The 21,636-nt window shown below is 37.0% G+C and overlaps 2 protein-coding genes across 4 annotated transcripts; both read right to left on the reverse strand.

Moving 5' to 3' along the window:
- Positions 1 to 15,984: 15,984 nt before the first annotated feature.
- LOC141671385 (uncharacterized) lies at positions 15,985 to 19,426 on the reverse strand. Of its 2 annotated transcripts, XM_074477615.1 has the most exons (3): positions 18,174 to 19,426; positions 16,669 to 17,620; positions 15,985 to 16,256 (listed from the first exon to the last, which is right to left on the reverse strand). In XM_074477615.1, the coding sequence occupies exons 1-2, from the start codon at positions 18,946 to 18,948 to the stop codon at positions 16,686 to 16,688; spliced, it is 1,710 nt and encodes a 569-aa protein (XP_074333716.1). In that variant the 5' UTR covers positions 18,949 to 19,426; the 3' UTR covers positions 15,985 to 16,256; positions 16,669 to 16,685. The 2 variants fall into 2 exon arrangements, with proteins under 2 accessions (XP_074333716.1, XP_074333715.1); XM_074477614.1 differs by lacking the exon at positions 15,985 to 16,256 and having other exon boundaries at positions 16,428 to 17,620.
- A 139-nt stretch (positions 19,427 to 19,565) lies between these two features.
- LOC141671386 (histone H3.3) lies at positions 19,566 to 21,136 on the reverse strand. Of its 2 annotated transcripts, XM_074477617.1 has the most exons (3): positions 20,981 to 21,136; positions 20,185 to 20,333; positions 19,566 to 20,098 (listed from the first exon to the last, which is right to left on the reverse strand). In XM_074477617.1, the coding sequence occupies exons 2-3, from the start codon at positions 20,331 to 20,333 to the stop codon at positions 19,837 to 19,839; spliced, it is 411 nt and encodes a 136-aa protein (XP_074333718.1). In that variant the 5' UTR covers positions 20,981 to 21,136; the 3' UTR covers positions 19,566 to 19,836. The 2 variants fall into 2 exon arrangements, with proteins under 2 accessions (XP_074333718.1, XP_074333717.1); XM_074477616.1 differs by lacking the exon at positions 20,981 to 21,136 and having other exon boundaries at positions 20,185 to 20,396.
- Positions 21,137 to 21,636: the final 500 nt, after the last annotated feature.

Consider the following 21,636-nt stretch of genomic DNA (forward strand, 5'->3'; position numbering starts at 1 on the left):
TTGCTAATGAAAAGAATGAGCTCATTCCTACTCGAAAAGTCACGGGGTGGAGAGTTTGCATGGACTACAGGAAGCTGAACAAAACCACGAGAAAGGATCACTTCCCTCTTCCGTTTATTGATTAAATGTTTGACAGATTGGATGGGCATGAGTACTACTGTCATTTGGATGTCTATTCGGGCTATAATCATATTTGCATTGCTCTGGAAGAACAGTAAAAGACTATATTCACTTGTTTATTTGTTACTTTCGTCTTTAGAGAGTTTTCTTTGGGTTGTGTGGGGCACCGGCCACATTTCAGAGATGCATGATGGTTATTTTCTCTGACATGATTGGGTAGAATGTGGAGGTGTTCATGGACGACTTCTCTGTATTTGGTGATTCATTTGATGAGTGTTTGCAGAATCTTGGCGACATTCTTAAAAGGTGCATTGAGTCCAATCTGATTCTCAACTGAGAGAAATGTCACTTTATGGTGCGACAGGGCATTATTCTTGGTCACAAGGTCTCTAGCAAGGGTCTTGGGGTGGACAAATCCAAAGTGGGGGTCATCGAAAATCTTCCTCCACCGATTTCTGTTAAGGGAGTTCGCAGCTTTCTTGGTCATGCGGGCTTCTATAGGCGGTTCATCAAGGACTTCTCAAAAAATTCTAAACCTTTGTGCAATCTTCTTAAGAAGGATATCCCGTTTAAGTTTCATGACGAGTGCCTAGCTGCTTTTGAGTTCTTGAAGAAGAGTTTAATCATGGCACCTGTCATAACTGCACCTGATTCGAATGAACCTTTTGAGATGATGTGCGATGCAAGTGATTATGCAGTTGGAGTAGTTCATGGGCAGAGAAAGAACAACATGTTTCATGTGGTCTACTATGCTAGTAAGACCCTAAATGGTGCTCAACTGAATTATACTACTACTGAGAAAGAACTTCTGGCTATTATTATCTATGGTTTTGAGAAGTTTCGATCTTATCTGCTTGGGATGAAGGTGACAGTTTTCACTGATCATGCTGCAATTCGTTATCTTGTCTCGAAGAAAGACAAAAAGCCTAGATTGATCAGATTGGTTCTTTTGCTTCAGGAGTTTGAATTGGAGATCAAGGATAGAAAAGGTACTGAAAATCAAGTCGTTGATCATCTTTCACGTTTGGAAGATCCAAGTGCGACTTCACTAGATAAGACATTGATAAATGAGTCTTTTTTCGATGATTTTGGAGTGCAAGAGGAAGAACCGTGGTTTGCAGACACTGTGAACTACCTTCTAAGTAATATCATGCCTCACGACTTGTCATATGCTCAAAGGAAGAATTTTCTTCATGAGGTGAAGTGGTACATGTGGGATGAACCATATCTGTTTAGGCAAGGAGCTGACCAAATCATCAGGAGATGTATTCCGTACAGCGAAACAGGGGGGATCTTACGGGACTGTCATTCAAGTGTTTATGGAGGCCACTACGGTGGAGAGAAGACAGTAGCTCGAGTCCTTCAAGCGGGATTCTTCTGGCCTACATTGTTTAAGGATGCGCATCAATTTATTTTGAAGTGTGATCGATGCCAGTGTGTGGGTAACATGTCCAAGAGGGATGAGATGCTTCTTAATGTGCGTCTCGAGGTTGAAGTCTTCGATGTTTGTGGGATAGACTTCATGGGGTCGTTCGTTCCATCTTCCAATAATTAGTATATCTTATTGGCAGTTGATTATGTGTCGAAATGGGTTAAATTCAAGGCTTTGCCAACTAATGATGCGAAGGTAGTGCTTAATTTTCTTCATAAGCAGATATTCACAAGATTTGGAACTCCGAGGGTCATAATCAGTGATGAGTGATCGCAGTTTTGCAATCACAAATTCACTGCCATGATGCAAAGATATAATGTGAATCATCGCATTGCTACAACCTACCATCCTCAGACCAATGGTCAAGCAGAGGTGTCTAACAGGGAGATCAAGCGTATTCTAGAGAAAGTTGTGTGTCCATCAAGGAAAGATTGGTCTTTGAAGCTTGATGAAGCCGTTTGGGCGAATAGGACAGTATACAAGACTCCGTTAGGAATGTCACCGTTTCAGTTGATTTATGGTAAGGGGTGTCATTTTCCTATGGAGCTCGAGCATAAAACATATTGGGATTTGAAGAAGTTGAACCTTGATTTGGATGCAGCTGATAAGAAGAGGATGCTTCAATTGAATGAACTCGACAAATTTCGGCTTAAGCATATGAAAATAACAAAATGTACAAGGAAAAAGTCAAGAGGTGGCAGGATAGAGGTCTAGTGCTCAAGTCATCTGTGCCGGGACAAGTTCTATTGTTTAACTCTCGTCTCCGTCTTTTTCCTGGAAAATTGAAGTCGAGATGGTCTGGGCCTTTCGTAATCAAAACTGTGTTTCCGCATGGAGCTGTGGAGATTTCTGAGAATGATCCGGGCCAAGCATTTAAAGTAAATGGTCAGAGGTTGAACCAATACTATGGGGATATGGCAAACCGTGAGGTGGTTAGTGCCGTTTTATTAACTACTTGATCTCGAGATTCTACATCAAGTTAACGACGTAAACCAAGCACTTCTTGGGAGGCAACCCAAGTATGTTGTACATTAGTAGATAGAGGAAGCAAAGAAAAGAGAAAAACACAAAAAAAATTAGAAAAACAAAAAAAATCAGTGCCAACTACAGTAACACGGCGCGCCCGTGCTGAGAAGGAGAGCGGCCGTGCTGAAACTCCAGAAACTGGGCGCGCCCGCGATGATCTAGCGCGTGCACGCGGTCGCGCGGGGTCCTGAGTTTGAAAAAAATAAAACAGCAGAATAAAGGGAAAAATCGAGACTTTTACTCCAAAATCAATTTCCACCTGATTTTTACTCTTCCGCATCCCAAATTTCCCTCTCCAAATCAAACGCATTATTCCCATAATAAATTCCTACTCCTTTTTCATAACTAATTCTCTCTCAATCTCTTATATATACAAACTTATACACAAACTTCTCCATCACTTCTCAAAACTCTCAAACACACAATCTCTCTTACAAACTTCTATTCTCTCAATCTCTTTCAATCTCAATGGTAGCTAAAAGACAGCAAACTCAAGTAAGCAGCAGCACCACCGATTCTTCGAGTACATGTGGTGTGAGGCCTAGGTTTTCAAGTCCCGAGGCTGAGGCGGAGTATATGAGGCTACTTTCGAAGCCGATATCTAAGGAGCGTGGTTTTCTGCCATCAGGGAAAGATGGTAAGTTGTTGGAGATGAACTTGGAGATGGGCTGGGTTATTTTCTACGAGGCACCCGATGTTGTACCCATGAGTGTGGTGCGTGAGTTTTATGCTAACGCTAAGGCAGAGAAGAATGGTTTCACGGTGGTGAGGGAGCTGACAGTGGACTACAGTGTTGAGGCGATTCGTAGGGTGATTGAGCAGCCCGAGAGGAAGGAGGAGCGGGAGAACTGGAACGAGAAAACTCCGGAGGAGTTTGATTTGGATTTGATTGTTGCTACCATGTGCGTGCCTGAGACGCATTGGAAGCTCAAGAAGAGCACGAATGACTACACCATGTTTCCTGCCTCGTGCATGAACAGGTTTGCACGTGCATGTAATTCTTTTATTTGTGCTAATATCATGCCATCTTATCATGTGTATGAGATTAAGATGGAGCGTGCGCATTTATTGTGGGATATTTTGCAGGGGGATTATGTGGATCTTGGGATGGTGATCCATCAGGGTATTATGAGGTTCTTGCGAGGGGGTACGAGGGGTTCGATACCCTATGCGTCCATTGTGACAAAGTTGTGCATGGCAGTTGGTGTTCATTGGCCCGCACAAGAGCAGCTGCAGCTCCCTAGTGCTCCGATTGATAGTTCGGCGTTGTTGAACATGACAGAGTGGTATGGTAGGAAGCCCGATCCTAAGGGGCTTGGTTATTCTTATGATCATCTGTCAGGTGGAACGCCGGCGGATCAGACTTATATTGTTGGGACTTCGCAGGCTCGTCGAGCAGCTTGGAGAGCTCAGTTAGGAGAGGAGGTTGGTCCTTCGGGTTCGCAGCAGTAGCAGCAGCAGGAGGAAACACATGGTGGTGCTGGTTTGAATTCTACGCAGTATAGGCGTTTAGCTAGGAGTATGGATGCGATGCATGACATCCATAGCAGGTTTGTACATGACCTCATCCAGGCGTTGGGGACTGCTTTCAGAGCCACAGGGGTTGACATCTAGTGGCCAATATTCGGTGAGGACTCGATGTATCCGCCGCATAGACACTCCTGACACTCCACCCCTTGAGGGTGATGATCCTGGTTCTGATTAGGTATGCCTGATTCCTTGCTATTACCTTCACTGAGGACAGTGAATATTTTAAGTTTTAGGGTAGTAGTTGAGGATTTATGTGTTTGTGTGAGTCGCATATAGTTTGCATATTCATGCTAGTTTAGTTCATATAGTTGCATATTTTCCATGTAGTAGTTTTTTTATTTTGTTTTTATTTTTTTAGTTTTTATGATAATTGTTGCATATAGTTTCATGTATTTGCATAATAACATGATCCCTTATATGATTTGGCCAATTGATTTGCGATATTGATGCTAGTTTAGTGATGTCGTGTTTAGTGATATTAAGCCTTGTCGAGTTAATTTACATGCTAAAGATAATTGTATTTCACTAAGTCTTATAGGTTACTTGAGGACTAGATCATGGTCATGGTTTATTCGTTTGTCGAAGTTTAATCGCTTGTTTATATTTAGAATTTAGGATATTCTCTTAATAATAAAATAACATGGATATTTAAAAATTGGAGAAAATTGGATTTCATTGCTAGTTGTTGTGGTTAGATGTCAAATGGCTAGTAGCCGGCTCATTTTATATGAGTGGTTTAGGGTTGAACGAGATGGAGTGAAACGCCCTCGTTCAGAAATTTGAAAAAAAAAGGAAAAAAACAAGAAAAAATATATGTGTTTATGCATAATTGATTATGAGTGGACTCTTTAATACTCGAGTTATTAAGTTCTTAGGGGACTTTGTGCCTAGTGACCTAAGGCTTTTTATAGTCTAAGATTCGCTTACCTAACGCTCGCTACATGGGTATTATTGTATAAGTCTTTTGTGGACCTCACTCATTGCACGATCAAATAAGCATATTTGTGTTGTTTGTATTATGAATAAAAGCGTGAATTCATGTAAAACTCCGATATAAGAATTGAAGTCTTATAAGTTATTTTGAGTCTAGCTGTTATTCTATTTATAGGCTTTCGATTCCTTTACTGAGTAATGAGTCATGATTATTGATCTAGTTGTGATAGTATATCTGTAATCATTGTACACACGCACGTTTCTGGCTTGTAAGATGATTTGTGGGGTTTGATAGATCTTTGTGCAAATAACCGCATTTGTTGAGAGGTTGCTTGTTCATTGGTTTTGTTATTCTATGGGGATCGTTGCATTCATATAGTTTGCATTCATGCATTTTTATTTCTTGTTCTTTGAGTCTGTTTATGCTTGAGGACAAACATTGATTCAAGTTTGGGGGTATGTTTTGTGCCATTTATGACACTTTATAACGCTCCGTAAAGCTTTGAATTAGTGTTATGTACTCAAGTTGTTAGTGTTTTTAATGTGTTTTTGTAGTGTTTTTGCATTTCAGGCATTACCAGGTAATCAGATGAATTAGCATGGTTTTAGTGCTAATTTGGTGTTAAGGTGGTGTCCAGAATAAGAGCTCATGAAAGACCAGCTCAAATCAACAAAAAAAAGAAGCCAGAATTTTCTCTAGAGAGACGGCACGCCTGAGCTAGTCAAGCGCGCGCCCGCGCCAGGATGGCAGAATGTCAGCGCGTCCGCACCAGGTCGGGAATTAAAATCCTGTTTCTCATGGAATTTTGATCAGATGGACTTCACTCTGCATAGGCTGCTATATAAACATAACTTATGCTCATTTTTAATAAGGAGACGTACCAGAGCTAAGGAGAAGGTGTAAGAAGAACATAGAGCACAATTCTAAAGGGTTTTTAGCACATAAACACATCGAAAATGTAAATTTAAATCTTAAAAAAACCGAAACCCTCCGCAGGATCCATGCGAAAAATAATATTTAATTCGTAGTTCAGTATGTTTACCTTAAGAAGCTTTACGTTAATGGAAAGATAGAGGTCTTTAATGGCGATCCAAAAACGATGAACGGAGATCCTTAGCAGCTGCTACTCAAGTGTGAAGCACTCCACCGGTATCCACCAAGAAAACGATGTAATGAAGGAGGTGGAGATTGAGAGAATTAGGGTTTTGTAAATCTTTTTGGTTGAGGCAAAAATAGGGTTTATAATAGTATATTTATAGGAAAAAAATTCAGCTGAAAATTTTCCCATAAAATATTATTATTATTAACCCTTTATTATTCTCACTAATAATTAAAACACCTTTTAATTATTAATCCTTTTTCTAAACTCTTTAGAAATAATTCTCTCACTTGATTTAATTTCCAAAAATTAAATTCTTAATTAATAATATTAAAAACCTTTTCTTAATTAATTTGTAATCAATTAAATCTCATTTAATCAATTATTAAATTTGCCAATTAATTATTTATTTCATAAATAAATAATTATCAGCCATTATTAATTAATTCCTCCACCAGTAAATCATTCTCTTTTATGGTGTGACCCTGTAGGTTCAATATTAAGCCGGTAGTAGAAATAAATAATAATAAAACTATTTTATCATTATTTATATAAATTCTCTAATTCATTAAATATGATTAATTAATTAATCATATTTATTCTACATCGTGAGGGATACTTCTCAGCATATCGCGACTATCCGGATAATACGAATTCACTGCTTAGAATACCAAGAACCTATTTAGTGAGTAGTTACCGTACAATTAATTCCTTCTACCCTGCAATGTCACGATTAAATACAAGGCATGGAATTTGTGTCAAGCCTATCTTATTTAATCACTTGCTTTCCCATTCACTATGCTTAGTTCTATTTAATGTAAATTAAAAACTCCTTTCTAATTTCATTCACTTTGGCCAGAGATTCCTGAACTAACATAAGTGGATCAGCATTGAACATTCTCTTCCTACACTGGAAGGGGTAGATCCTTTATTAATCATACACTATCTTCGTGTACAAATTTCTATACCCAGTAGAGCCCTTATAATTGTCCCTTGAGACTAAGAACTAAACCAAAGCATAGTTCAGTGTACACAAGATGACTATGATGACCTCAAGTCTAAGGATATTTGTACAACTATCACTATATGAACGACTGCTGACACGTGAGTGAACTCCATCAGTTGTTCAGCTGTGTGAGTCATGTTCAGTGAACTTATTCTATAATAAGCACCTACATACTAGCTATAGTGTCACCACATAAATGTCTATGAGAACAGACATCCTTCATAATGAAGCAAGCATAGGATGTACCGATCTTTGCGGATTATTAATTACCAGTTAGTAATCCTACGACCAGGAACTATTTAAGTTTAGAGTTATCATCTTTTAGGTCTCATTATTATGATCTCATCACAATTCATAAAAAGCTTTACTCTAAACTGTTGTATATCTTATTTAAACATTTAAATAGATAGAGCCCACAATAAAAACAAAACAAGCCTTTTATTAATATCAATGAAATCAAAACAGATTACATAAAAGTTATTCCTAAATCCTCATACATGATTGGACTTAGGACATATCTCTTTCAATCTCCCACTTGTACTAAAGCCAATCACTCTGGTATCTAATACCCATCTTGTCTTTATGACGATCAAAGTGACTCTGAGAAAGTGGTTTTGTGAGTGGGTCTGCTACGTTGTTATGTGTGTCAACTCTCTCGACATTGACATCTCCTCTTTCAACAATCTGAATTGCACCACCATTCAGAGTAAACACGTACCCTGGTATGGATTTGCTATAACTTTCTGATTGAAAACTAGAGTCAGTATAACCCTCTATTTTCAACTCAGATTCACCACCAAAAACAAGAAAAATGTCCTGAGTCCTTCGCAAGTACTTAAGGATGTTTTTCACTGCTTTCCAGTGGTCTTCACCTGGATTGGACTGATATCTGCTCCTCACACTAATTGAATAAGCAACATCAGGCCTTGTACACAACATCGCGTACATGATAGATCCTATTGTTGAAGCATAAGGAATCTTACTCATACGCTCTCTTTCCTCAGGTGTCTTAGGAGACATTTTTTCGGAAAGGGACACTCCATGGCTCATCGGTATGAGACCTCTTTGGAGTTTTCCATACTAAACCTTTTAAGCACTTTCTGGATGTATGTACCCTGGGTAAGACCTATCATTCTTCTAGATCTATCTCTATAGATCTTCATACCGAGAATGTAGGATGTTTCTCCCAAGTCCTTCATGGTGAAGTTCTTTGATAGCCATACTTTGACTGATTGTAGCATCGGTATATCATTTCCTATAAGAAGTATGTCATCCACATACAATACAAGAAATGTTACCGCGCTCCCACTAACCTTCTTGTAGACACATGGTTCATCTATGTTTTTTATAAAACCAAACTCTTTGATTGTCTCATCAAAATGGATGTTCCATCTACGAGAAGTTTGCCTTAAACCATATATGGTTCGCAGCAGCTTACACACTAGGTGTTCATTTCCCTTGGAAAGAATACCCTATGGTTGTGTCATATACACTTCCTCCTCAAGTTCCCCATTGAGGAAGGCCGTTTTCACGTCCATTTTCCAGATCTCATAGTCGTAGTAAGCAGCAATCGCAAGCAAAATCCGAATTGATTTTAACAGGGCTACAGGCGAAAAAGTTTCATCAAAGTCAATCCCTTGCCTTTGTTTGAATCCTTTTGCCACGAGCCTGGCCTTATAGGTCTCCACATGGCCAACTGCTCCAATCTTTCTTTTGTATACCCACTTGCACCCAATAGGCTTAACACCTTCAGGCGCCTCAACCAGAGTCCATACTTGGTTGGTATACATAGATTCCATTTTGGATTTCATGGCACTATGCCATTTCTCTGAGTCAACACTACTCATAGCCTCCTTATAGGTCACAGGGCCGTCATCATCAATAATTGACAACTCATTGTCATTCTCAATGACAAGGCCATAATACCTCTCAGGTTGGCGAGACACTCTCCCTGTCCTACGAATGGGCTGTTCCACAGAAGGTTGTTCAGTCTAAATAGGTGTTTCCACTTGATTCGTACTAGTTTGTGCTTCTTGAACTTCATCAAGTTCAATTTTGCTCCCACTGTTTCCTTCAAGGATAAACTCCTTTTCCAAGAAGGTAGCATGTCTGGAGACAAACACCCGATGATCGGTGTAAAAGTAATACCCCAAAGTCTCTTTAGGATATCCCACAAAATTACATTTTACGGATCGAGATTCCAGCTTATCTGGGTCAACTTTCTTGACATAAACTGGACATCCCCAAATCTTAATGTGTTTAAGACTCGGTTTCCTTTCTTTCCATATCTCATATGGTGTTTGAGGAACAGATTTGGAAGGCACCTTATTCAGTAAATATGCTGAGGTTTCCAATGCATAACCCAATAGGAATACTGGAAGATTCGCAAAGCTCATCATGGACCGAACCATGTCTAACAAAGTTCGATTTCTCCTTTCAGATACCCCATTTAAATGTGGAGTATATGGAGGAGTCCACTGGGAGACTATACCATTTTCTTTGAGATAATCTAGAAACTCTCCATTCAAGTATTCACCACCTCAATCTGATCGAAGAGTTATAATACTGTGTTTGGTTTGTTTCTCCACTTCATGTTTATATTCTTTGAACTTTTCAAAGGCTTCAGACTTGTGTTTCATCAAATACACATATCCGAATCTAGATCGATCATCTATGAAAGTAATGAAGTACGAAAATCCACCCATGGCTTGCGTAGATATTGGTCCATATACATCTGTGTGTACCAATCCTAGCAAATCTACAGCCCTCTCTTCATGTCCACTAAATGGAGATTTGGTCATTTTACCGAATAGACAAGACTCGCATGTAGGATATGATTCAAAATCAAAGGGGTCAAGTAACCCTTCCTTATGCAATGTCCGCAGTCTATTTTCACTAATATGACCTAGCCTACAGTACCATAAATAGGTCAGATTTTCATCATCTCATTTTCTTTTATTAGTTTGTTCAATCTGAAGTAAATCATGCTCTACGTCACATACATACAGACCATTATTTAAAATGCCACGTCCAAAAAAGAACATTATCTCTAAGGATAGAACATTCATTATTCTTAATAATAAATAAAAAACCATCCACATCCAACATAGGAATAGAAACAATATTCCTCACAATAGAGGGAACGTAATAACAATTATTCAAAATAATAGTCTTGCCCGTAGGCATATGTAAACTAAATGATCCTACAGATATGGCCGCAACCCTTGCTCCATTGCCCATACGTAGAATCACCTCATCTTTTTCAAGAGTCCTACTTCCCTTTAGTCCTTGCAACGAATTGCAAATATGAGAACCACAGGCGGTATCTAATACCCAAGTAGAAATTTGACCTAGTGACATATTAACTTCGATCATGAACATGCCTGAATCAGAAGCGGTAGTCTCACTACCCTTCTTCTTCAATTCTGCAAGGTAAACCTTGCAGTTCCTCTTCCAGTGCCCCAACTTGTTACAGTGAAAACAAACAGCTAAATTAGGATCAGTCAACTTGTGAGCATCTAGTATGCTCCGGAGTGATAGTGCAGAAAACATGACGAATATAGTAAATCTGTAAATGATAAACACATAACAACACTTAGCAAATTTTCAATTTCATTTCAAAATATTATATGAATCGGGTCTTTATTCATAAGTGTCTCCCACTAGTTTATCTAATTTTTTCAACCCCCTAAGTGAAAATTAAGCATTCATAATGCTAGTGGGAATAGGGATCCTACATTCCATCACACAACCTCGGCTGTGGCACGAAACGTCATGTGATGTTCAATAGGCAGACAACTCTTGTCAATTACATCTTATGTTATTCCCTAATATAAGTTTAGCCTCTTGAATAATTGAGTCACGATTGTGGCACGACAAACTCAATATTCTAAGTCAAGTCTAACCCAACATTTCGTACAATTGAATCAGTCTCCAACGGCCCACGGCTGTAGCACGTACCGACCTTTAGATTCTAATTCAATGTACACATCTCTATGTAATAGACAAGTATTTCTTATTTCAAAATCAAAGCCCTCGGCTGTAGCACGAAACGAAAATGATTTAAAAATAAGAACCACTTTCTACCATGTTGGAAGGCTATGACCGACACAAGCCCGTTGTGTCATTGGCCAATTACTACTTGATATTATTTAATTTTAGAGGGATTATATTACGTTACAATCATAATCATATTATAAAGAGATTCTTCCTTTTAAATTAAATATTTCAAATCAATAATCGATAATCAGATTATTCCCAGATCAGGTGGAGCATTGTCAAGAGGCGTCACTTAATAACTCTTTCTTACAGATAGAAATCTGTTGTTGACAGAATCATCCTTTCTCTCAATATTGAAAATTCATATTCAATTACGTGTTTCATAAACACAAGAATCTCATGATCGTATTCATAATATTTATTGTTAAGGCAAGAAACGATTCTTATTCTAGATTTTCTAGAGCACGCCTTATATTGATTTAAGTTCACCTAAATCTATCATTGCATGGTAAACATAGGCATATATCTCATATATAAAATTAAATAAACAAGTAAATGTAAAGTGCAATAAAGTAAATGTGTTTGGTTATGGCCCCATCCTATGTGATCTTTATCAAGCTCATGATAAAGATCAAGGTTAATCTAATATGGTGATGGAAATAAATACAACTACTTATTACATAAGTCTTCTTGTATGCCTCGTCTTCTTCTTTGTATCACCTCCATTGGATAGCCTTCTTGAGTCTTCAATTACATTACATGATTTAAAGTAAAACTAATCTAATGAACTTACAAGAATAACTCGAGTTACATTCGAGATTTATGATTACAAAGATTGATGACATGCAAGTCGTATTTAAAACCAAAACCATTACACTAAGGTCGAAAGGTCATAACCATCCACCATGCTCATACAACACATAAAAGCATGTTAAAACACATAATCTAATCTTAACATATCATATTATCCATGATCTAATCATAAAAAGAAAATATGACAAAAATCAGAAAAATCAGAATCAAATTAGAAAAATAAGAATCACTGTTTACGGGCAGTAAAGGACGTCAAACGCCTTACAGAAGAGTCGTTGATAGCTTTATCTATCAGTTTTGTTCAGACGCTCGTTTACCTATGGAATCGGGTATTCGTTTGCGTAAATCGGACACAGACCCAGATTTCAGCAAATCTGCAGCAGCCAATTCAGAATCCGTATCTAATATGATTCTCATAATTAGAACAAATATAAATCATGTATATATCAGTATATATACAGATTACATAATCATCTTATGATTATACAACTCACATGAATATCATATATTCAAACCATGCATATATAAGCATATTATATCAACATCAAATGGTGAATCACGTACATGCTCATATATCGAAAACAGTTAAACACATAAATGAATTAAAAACTTTTCGCAAGTAGCTCTGATGCCATTGAAGGGTTTTTAGCATATAAACGCATCGAAAACATAAATTTAAATCTTAAAAAAACTGAAACCCTCCGCAGGATCCATGCGAAAAATAATATTTAATTTGTAGTTCAGTATGTTTACCTTAAGAAACTTTACGTTAATGGAAAGATGGAGGTCTTTAATAGCGATCCAAAAATGATGAACGGAGATCCTTAGCAGCTGCTACTCAAGTGTGAAGCACTCCACCGGTATCCACCAAGAAAATGATGTAATGAAGGAGGAGGAGATTGAGAGAATTAGGGTTTTGTAGATCTTTTTGGTTGAGGCAAAAATAGGGTTTATAATAGTATATTTATAGGAAAACATTTCAACTGAAAATTTTCCCATAAAATATTATTATTATTAACCCTTTATTATTCTCACTAATAATTAAAACATCTTTTAATTATTAATCATTTTTCTAAACTCTTTAGAAATAATTCTCTCACTTGATTTAATTTCCAAAAATTAAATTCTTAATTAATAATATTAAAAACCTTTTCTTAATTAATTTATTATCAATTAAATCTCATTTAATCAATTATTAAATTTACCAATTAATTATTTATTTCATAAATAAATAATTATCAGCCATTATTAATTAATTCCTCCACCAGTAAATCATTCTCTTTTATGGTGTGATCCTGTAGGTTCAATATTAAGCCGGTAGTAGAAATAAATAATAATAAAACTATTTTATCATTATTTATATAAATTCTCTAATTCATTAAATATGATTAATTAATTAATCATATTTATTCTACATCGTGAGGGATACTTCTCAGCATATCGCGACTATCCGGATAATACGAATTCACTGCTTAGAATACCAAGAACCTATTCAGTGAGTAGTTATCGTACAATTAATTCCTTCTACCCTGCAATGTCACGATTAAATACAAGGTATGGAACTTATGTCAAGCCTATCTTATTTAATTACTTGCTTTCTCATTCACTATGCTTAGTTCTATTTAATGTAAATTAGAAACTCCTTTCTAATTTCATTCACTCTGGCTAGAGATTCCTGAACTAACATAAGTGGATCAGCATTGAACATTCTCTTCCTACACTGGAAGGGGTAGATCCTTTATTGATCATACACTATCATCGTGTACAAATTCATATACCCATTAGAGCCCTTATAATTGTCCCTTGAGACTAAGAACTAAACCAAAGTATAGTTCAGTGTACACAAGATGAATATGATGACCTCAAGTCTAAGGATACTTGTACAAATATCACTATGTGAACAACTGCTGACACGTGAGTGAACTCCATTAGTTGTTCAGTTGTGTGAGTCATGTTCAGTGAACTTATTCTATAATAAGCACCTACATACTAGCTATAGTGTCACCACACAAATATCTATGAGAACAGACATCCTTCATAATGAAGCAAGCATAGTATGTACCGATCTTTGCGGATTATTAATTACCAGTTAGTAATCCTACGACCAGGAACTATTTAAGTTTAGCGTTATCATCTTTTAGGTCTCATTATTATGATCTCATCACAATCCATAAAAAGCTTTACTCTAAACTGTGGTATATCTTATTTAAACATTTAAATAGATAGAGCCCGCAATAAAAACAAAACAAGCCTTTTATTAATATCAATGAAATCAAAACAGATTACATAAAAGTTATTCCTAAATCCTCATACATGATTGGACTTAGGACATATCTCTTTCAAATTCAACCAAGGCGAAGAAGATCTAGTTTATTCTTGTGATTCTTTGTTTTAAGTTGTAACTTTGGATTCTAGTTTTCTTATTCTTGAACCTATACTCTTGTTTCGTACTTGGTTTTATTAAGTATAAAGACTACGTTTATTATATCATGCTTTCATCGGAACCCACGTTGATGATGAGTCCGATTATGGGCTAATCGTTATCGTGGGGTTCTAACGGATTTATTTATCGATTTTTTTAGTTAATTCGTTTTGATGCATTAGTGTGTGGTGAATGTATGATAACCTAGTTTTGGTTGTGCTTATTCGTCTTATGAGAGTCGCGAACTTATATGATAGTGTGTTAATCTTTAATGAAGCGAAAGTGAATTTAAGGGTTTAGAACTTTTCATGCTAGCATAGGTTCATGTATGTGATATGCATGATTCGTAGGTAATTTTAATCATCTTACTTGCCCTATGTAATCACGAGAGATAACTTGTGCATTAAACCGTTATGTTGTCAAATTCTATAGACATATAGGGTCTCAATATAATTGGTGTCTATTCAGCTTCTATCTCTTTTGTAGATGTCTGGTAGTATAATATTCGTACAACGAAAGTTGGCGTTTATCAGTTTCGTGTTATCTGATTAGTGTCATCACCATTACATGTTAAGGTTAAGAATGAAAAGGCTATTTAATGAAGTTAAAATCTCATGTTTGTGTCATATATTATTCAACTCTTTTAATCTCTTAGTTTATGTTCTTTAGTATAATTCTTAGTTAATTTAGTATATTTCACCTCAATTTGTTATTCGTCTTAGCATTGGATAATAACCATACTAGTGTTGCATAGATACATTGATTGAAATTAACCTAATTGATCCATGTGGGAACGAACTAGAATTTATTCTATGTTACTTGCGATCGCGTATACTTGCGTGAATATTAGCGTGTGCTTAGCGACTAACAGGGGGTGGCGTCCCCACGACACCTTCGGTATGAGAATGAGACAGGGTTTTGGAGAAAAAGGTAGAATATGAATTATTCAGATATATGTGGTGTGTGTGCATATGTGTATAAGTAAATACAATAAGTAACCCCAAAATATCTTTTGGAAAGCTTTTTTATAAGTTATCCATTAGGATTTGGGGGTTGTACCTTAAATTTGGACCGTTGGAATATTCTGGACTATAGAACACGTGGACGTCTGTGATGACCAACGTGTCCCCAGATCCGGACTGCTGGAAGATTCCAGATTTCGGCAATCTTGATGAGGGCATGTGTCTAGGTGTCCTCTTCTTATTATGTTCTGGGGCCTGAGCTCTTCTTATTGAGTTTTTCCAGGGTCTTCATTAAATATGACTAATCAGGTTAGACAATTTATTCAAAGAGTTAGGTTATCCGATTCCGGCTCCGAAGAACATTCATCGTGATAATTGTTCGGTTGCCTATGTAAATGTGCACATCATGTAGTTCATAGCTGAATTGAACATTTATCTCTTGATTATCACTTTATACATGAGCGGGATCCCGGTGGTTTCATTCAAGTTCTTTACATCTCCATGGATCAGCTAGTACAAATCTAAAAAAAGTTTGTCAATTTTATCGATCCAAGCTCGCCGTGTTTGATTTAACCCGTTTAAGACTTTTCTTAGATGATGCACTTTATCTTCTTGTTAGTAACACAGTCTTGTGTTGCTCTTAACATATATTTACACGCTGAGCTTACTATTTCATACTGAGCCAACACAAATATACATAATATAATTATTATCCAATCCATAGTTTTTCTTGGATCACCCAAGCTCTTGTGATCATATTAGGTTGAAACCCAACAATGCTTACCAAGCACTACCCCGTTCATCTTACCTTTGTTTCCCGGTCCAAGATCGGTGTCACTTGTGGAGGGAGGAATTAGACCAGAATTGTTGTCTGAAGACAATAACATAGACTATAACAAGATATAGGTATCTTCTGCAACAATATCAACAGAACAGAAAGATAAGACTTTTCTCTGCAATGTAACTTATGCATATCAACACTATATAAATTGATTATAAATAGAACTAATGACAACTGTTGTCACTTTACACCATAAAAAATTAAAACATCGCACATATATAGTATGCATTCATCAACCCGTCAGTTCTCTCATTTACCAAGCTGTAAACAAACATTTTTTCGCTGACATTCTAAGACCACCAAGAGCTTGCAAATTCAATAGTTATAATCATTTATCATCTCAATAGTTTTAGGATTTGGATTTTTATGCTAAAATTTTATTACCAACTCAACTTAATATAACATGCTTGATGCACTTCACTAGTATTAGAGCTATTTGCTACACTAGATTTTTATGAATATATGCTGTGAGACAGTTACATACATGAATATAGTTCTGTTTCATTGACACAGCTTTCCGGAAAAACTAAGTGTGTTCCGTCCATATCTTTCATTCGGGTGTATGTCTTCGATACCTGGATGCAAGATATCACCTCCCACAAAGGAATGTACTTCATTTCCAATGTCCATCCAACTATATGCAGGTTGCTTCGTAATTCCATGCTGTTTCATCAAGCCTCTGACACTGATAACTTCTCTCCACATACCACGTGCAGCATATATATTCGACAGCATAACATACACACCAGAATTATTTGGCTCCAGTTCCATAATTTTGTCAGCAGCAATTTGTCCTAGTTCTACATTCAGATTAGCACGACAAGCTGCAAGAAGTGCACCCCAGACCCCTGAGTCAGCTTTAGAAGGCATCTGTTGAATCAGTGAGTAGGCTTTCTCCAACTGACCAGCTCGGCCCAACGTGTGAACTAAGCAAGCATAGTGCTCAGACGTAGGTGTAACTTTGTACTTCCTTTCCATCAAGTCAAACCAGTTCATACTCTCATTTACCCTACCAGCATGGCCACATGCAGATAACATACTAAGAAATGTTATGCCATCTGGGTCAAAGCCATTCAACTGAATTTGCTTAAAATAAGCAAGAGCTTGCTCATAGAGTCCGTGTTGTGCGAAAGCAGCTATAATACTGTTCCAGGAAACAATATTTGGACTTTTAACATGTCCAAACGCCGAAACAGAGTCAAATATACGACCGCATCTGCTGTACATAGTAACTAAAGCATTACATATGGACACATGTGAATTAAAGCCATGTTTGAGAACAAGCGTATGAGTTTGTGTTCCTTCACTCAGTGACGCGAGATTTGAACATGCAGTAACAACTGAAATAAATGTAGCATGATCAGATTGCAAGCCTGTTTGGAGCATTTGTACATGTACCTTTAGTGCCTCCTCGCTTCTTCCATTTTGTGCATAGCCTGATAATGAAAAGATATTTTAATGTAGTTTTGGAGTTGGAAAATTAACTCAAGACCACTTAACTCATAAATGCATGTTTGTCACACTGGTACAACTGGAAGTCATCAGAAACCATGTCACAGTCCACATCTTTAGATCAGGAACATGTTTTCAGATTACGATAAAATTTAAAAGCTCTCAAACAAAATAAAAAATATGAACAATGATTAGTACTTCTTACGACCTTGTAACATATGCTTGTGGATTTTAAAGTTCAGATTAAGCAGTTACTGAGCTGCCAGGAACAAGATAGGAATACTTGCATCACTTTTAAGAACCAGTAACTACTTATAGGGGTGATTGCGGAGGATCTACTACAGTACCACTGAGTTTTTAAGCAAATTATTTATCAAGTTCAGCTTTTTTTAACCCTCAAAATAGCAACAGAGTGAAGAAGAACTTGCGGAATTTATATAGTTGCATATATGTTGTTTTATAACATTTCAGGTGGTAAACTTTCTTAATGCTCCGCAACTGCTTGTTAAGAATAACTGTAATTATCATTCTAAATACCTGATATCATTGCATTAAATGAAACGCAATCCCTACTCCCGAGTTTCTCAAACAGAATCCTAGCCTCCTCCATCCTCCCCTCTTTACAAAAGCCAGTGATCATAGCTGTGGTTGCAACAATGCTTTTGTCGGGCATCTTATCGAAAAGCTCAGTAGCCTCCTCAAATCTTCCATTTTCCACATACCCCCTAATCATCACAGTCCAAGATACTACATTTCTACAAGGCATGGAATCAAACAATAACCTAGCTCGTTCAACATCCCCGCACTGCATATACCCGTCAATCATTGCAGTATAAGAAATGACATTCCTTCTCGGCATTATTTCAAATAGCCTGCAAGCTTCTTGAATCCTACCGGACCGAACAAACCCCGATATCATTGTATTATAAGAAGCAGTATTCTTGTGGGGCATAGAAGTGAAATACTCATAAGCATCATCTGCATTATCAAGTTGAATGCAACCCGAGATGATTGAGTTCCAGGACACCACATTTCTTGAAGGCATAGAGTGGAACAAAGTCTTCGATTCTTGGAGGAACCCGTTTTGCCAGTAGGCTGTGATGATAGAGTTCCATGAAACTACATCTTTGTTGGGCATTTCGTCGAACAGCTTTCGGGCAGCTTGCATATTTCCCGCACGAGAGAGACTAGTGATCTTGGCATTACAGGCAACTACATTACTAAAAATGGATGTTGTAAAGAATTTGAAATGAAACTGGTGGAGGTGTAAAAGAGTTTGATACTTGGAATGCGAAAGAAAGCAGGAAAGCATTCCTACTTCTAAAACAAAAAATAATACTTCTGGATTACTTGAGGTGAACAACAATTGATAGATACTAGATAGGCTCTGTACAAAAACTTCTTCTCTACTCAAATTTTAAAACGAAAAGTCGTTATGGTTGGATTAAATGAGGCATGATCGCTGCTATGAAGCCTTGGAAAGGGAAATGAATCACGTGCAGCAAAGGAAGGAGGCGAGAGAAATGTCAGAAAACAATCCATCAGCAAGAGACGTTTCTTTCTTTTAACTTAAGCCAAGCAATCAAATTATACTTTTGAAAACAAGTGCTAGTTCCAGAAACTTTTCTTCTGAGACGGAAGAAATTAAAGTAAAATAATCGAGTTCATATATCTTGTTGATCCATCATATTGAATTGTAAATTGAACATGAAACCCAGAATTGATTTTGATTTCGGAGTGTGCTAAATGTAATATTTATCACGAGATGGCTCCTCAAAAATGTCGAAGCAGATTCCCAACATGCCAATCGTTTCCTTGATGAAAACACAGAAAAGGTTCACCGGGGGAGAAGTTCAATCAATCCTTTATATCAGATGGGTGCAAATCAGCATTCATAACATCAAAAAACAACAATAAAAAACACAGCCGTAAAACACAAAAAATTCAGTCTACAATAAACTTCAAAGATACAACTCCAGAACAATAAATCACCAACAATTTGAACATAAAAGTATAGTCTTACAAGGCATTAAAAGATGAAAGATCAAACAAAGATATCCAAATATTAGTTTCCTACCAACAGCAAAACTCCACCACGTTACAACCTTTCAAATAGAATTAAACAAATCCTTGCTAGAGACAGCCTACTACCATAACCCTAAACATATATCTATGAACTTGAGAGACAGAAACCAGATGCCTAAGCACGTTCACCACGAATCCTCCTTGCCAATTGGATATCCTTAGGCATGATGGTAACACGCTTAGCGTGGATTGCGCAGAGGTTGGTGTCCTCAAAAAGACCCACCAAGTACGCTTCAGCTGCCTCCTGGAGAGCCAACACAGCATGACTCTGGAAACGAAGGTCTGTCTTAAAGTCTTGCGCAATTTCCCTCACAAGCCTCTGGAACGGGAGCTTCCTGATCAACAGCTCGGTACTCTTCTGGTACTTGCGAATTTCACTGTACAATAAAAACAAACATGAGAACCCAAAAACAACAATTCAGAAACACAAATTACAATAACTTGATGGCACTAGTATACACACCGCAGAGCAACAGTTCCGGGACGGTATCTGTGGGGCTTCTTGACTCCTCCGGTAGTGGGAGCAGACTTACGAGCAGCTTTGGTTGCAAGCTGCTTCCTGGGTGCCTTTCCTCCGGTCGACTTACGAGCAGTTTGTTTAGTACGTGCCATCTGCAAATATACAAAACAATTATTCAACATATTAGCACCAAACTTCATTCCAAATCAATAATAAATAACTCTACCAATCTACCAAAACAACACAAACAAGTCGTACAACAATACCGTAAAGAAGCCATCATTCAAACAATTTTGTAAATTAAACACCAGATTGACACATAAACATATAATATGGAGGTCAGACAAGATAATTTGCACGAAAAAATCAATTTACCAATAATCGTCCCAGATTAATAATCAAGAACAATTCCTACATTAATCATCAATCGCACTTAAACAATACAATAATTCGCATTCAATTAGATCTGTAAACGACTAATTATTTTTTAAATAAATTGAAAAAAAAAAATTTAAAAACCCTAATTTACACAGTAGAAGAAATCAAGCAATCAATTCAAACAAAATCGTAAGGCAAAACAACTCCAATTAACTAAATTAATATAGAAAACAAGAAAAGTAACCCCAGATAGAAGTACAAGCGTAAACACCACATTAACACATATCAATTCCAATCAAACAAGCAAAACAATTCTACAATCAACATAGAAATAAAATTATACTAACAGAGAGTCGAAGAGCGAGGGGGGGAACGAGAGAGAGAGAGAGGGAACGAGAGCGAGCGAGAGAGATTTACATACCTCTCTTTGTTTTCGCTAAGTTGTTTGCGCGAGTTCTTCTCTTTGTGCTCTTCGAAATATGTGAAGACGAAAGTGTTTGAATAGACAGGTGGGAAAGTGGGTAGATGATGTATATATAGGCGATGAGAGGGAGTTATTAAAAGAATGGACGGCTGAGATTTGCTATCCGTGTGCTTTCTTTAATATGGATCGACGGCATTTACTGGGGTTGTTTGTGTTTTCTGGAGACCGATTGGACGGTTTAGATTTGAACTGATGGATCGACGCGGATCGTGAAGCCTAGGTGGTGCGTTCTGATTGGTTGAGATGTTTGGGTTTTGTTGTTGAATATGGGATAGATTGGGAGTAATTACTCTTCGAGTCTAATAATGACATGTCTAAAGTGTAATCATAATCGGTTTAATATTTTGTACTCCTGCTACCGATATCAATCATTGACTCCTAATAGGAATGTTTTGAAGTTTTGACCTACTAAAATATTACTGTATAACATAATTTAATATTCGTCTTCCGTAAACATTAAAAGGTAAACATTAAAAAAGTGACTTCAATTATAATTGTGGTTTATATTTTAAAAATAATGTGTGCGCTGAAATTAATAATCAAATATTTTTTAAAAAAATAAAATATTTTCATCTTATCTCCGAGTTCTCATA

This window comes from Apium graveolens, chromosome 7 (assembly GCF_009905375.1).
Source record: "Apium graveolens cultivar Ventura chromosome 7, ASM990537v1, whole genome shotgun sequence".
NCBI classification, from domain to species: Eukaryota; Viridiplantae; Streptophyta; class Magnoliopsida; order Apiales; family Apiaceae; genus Apium; species Apium graveolens.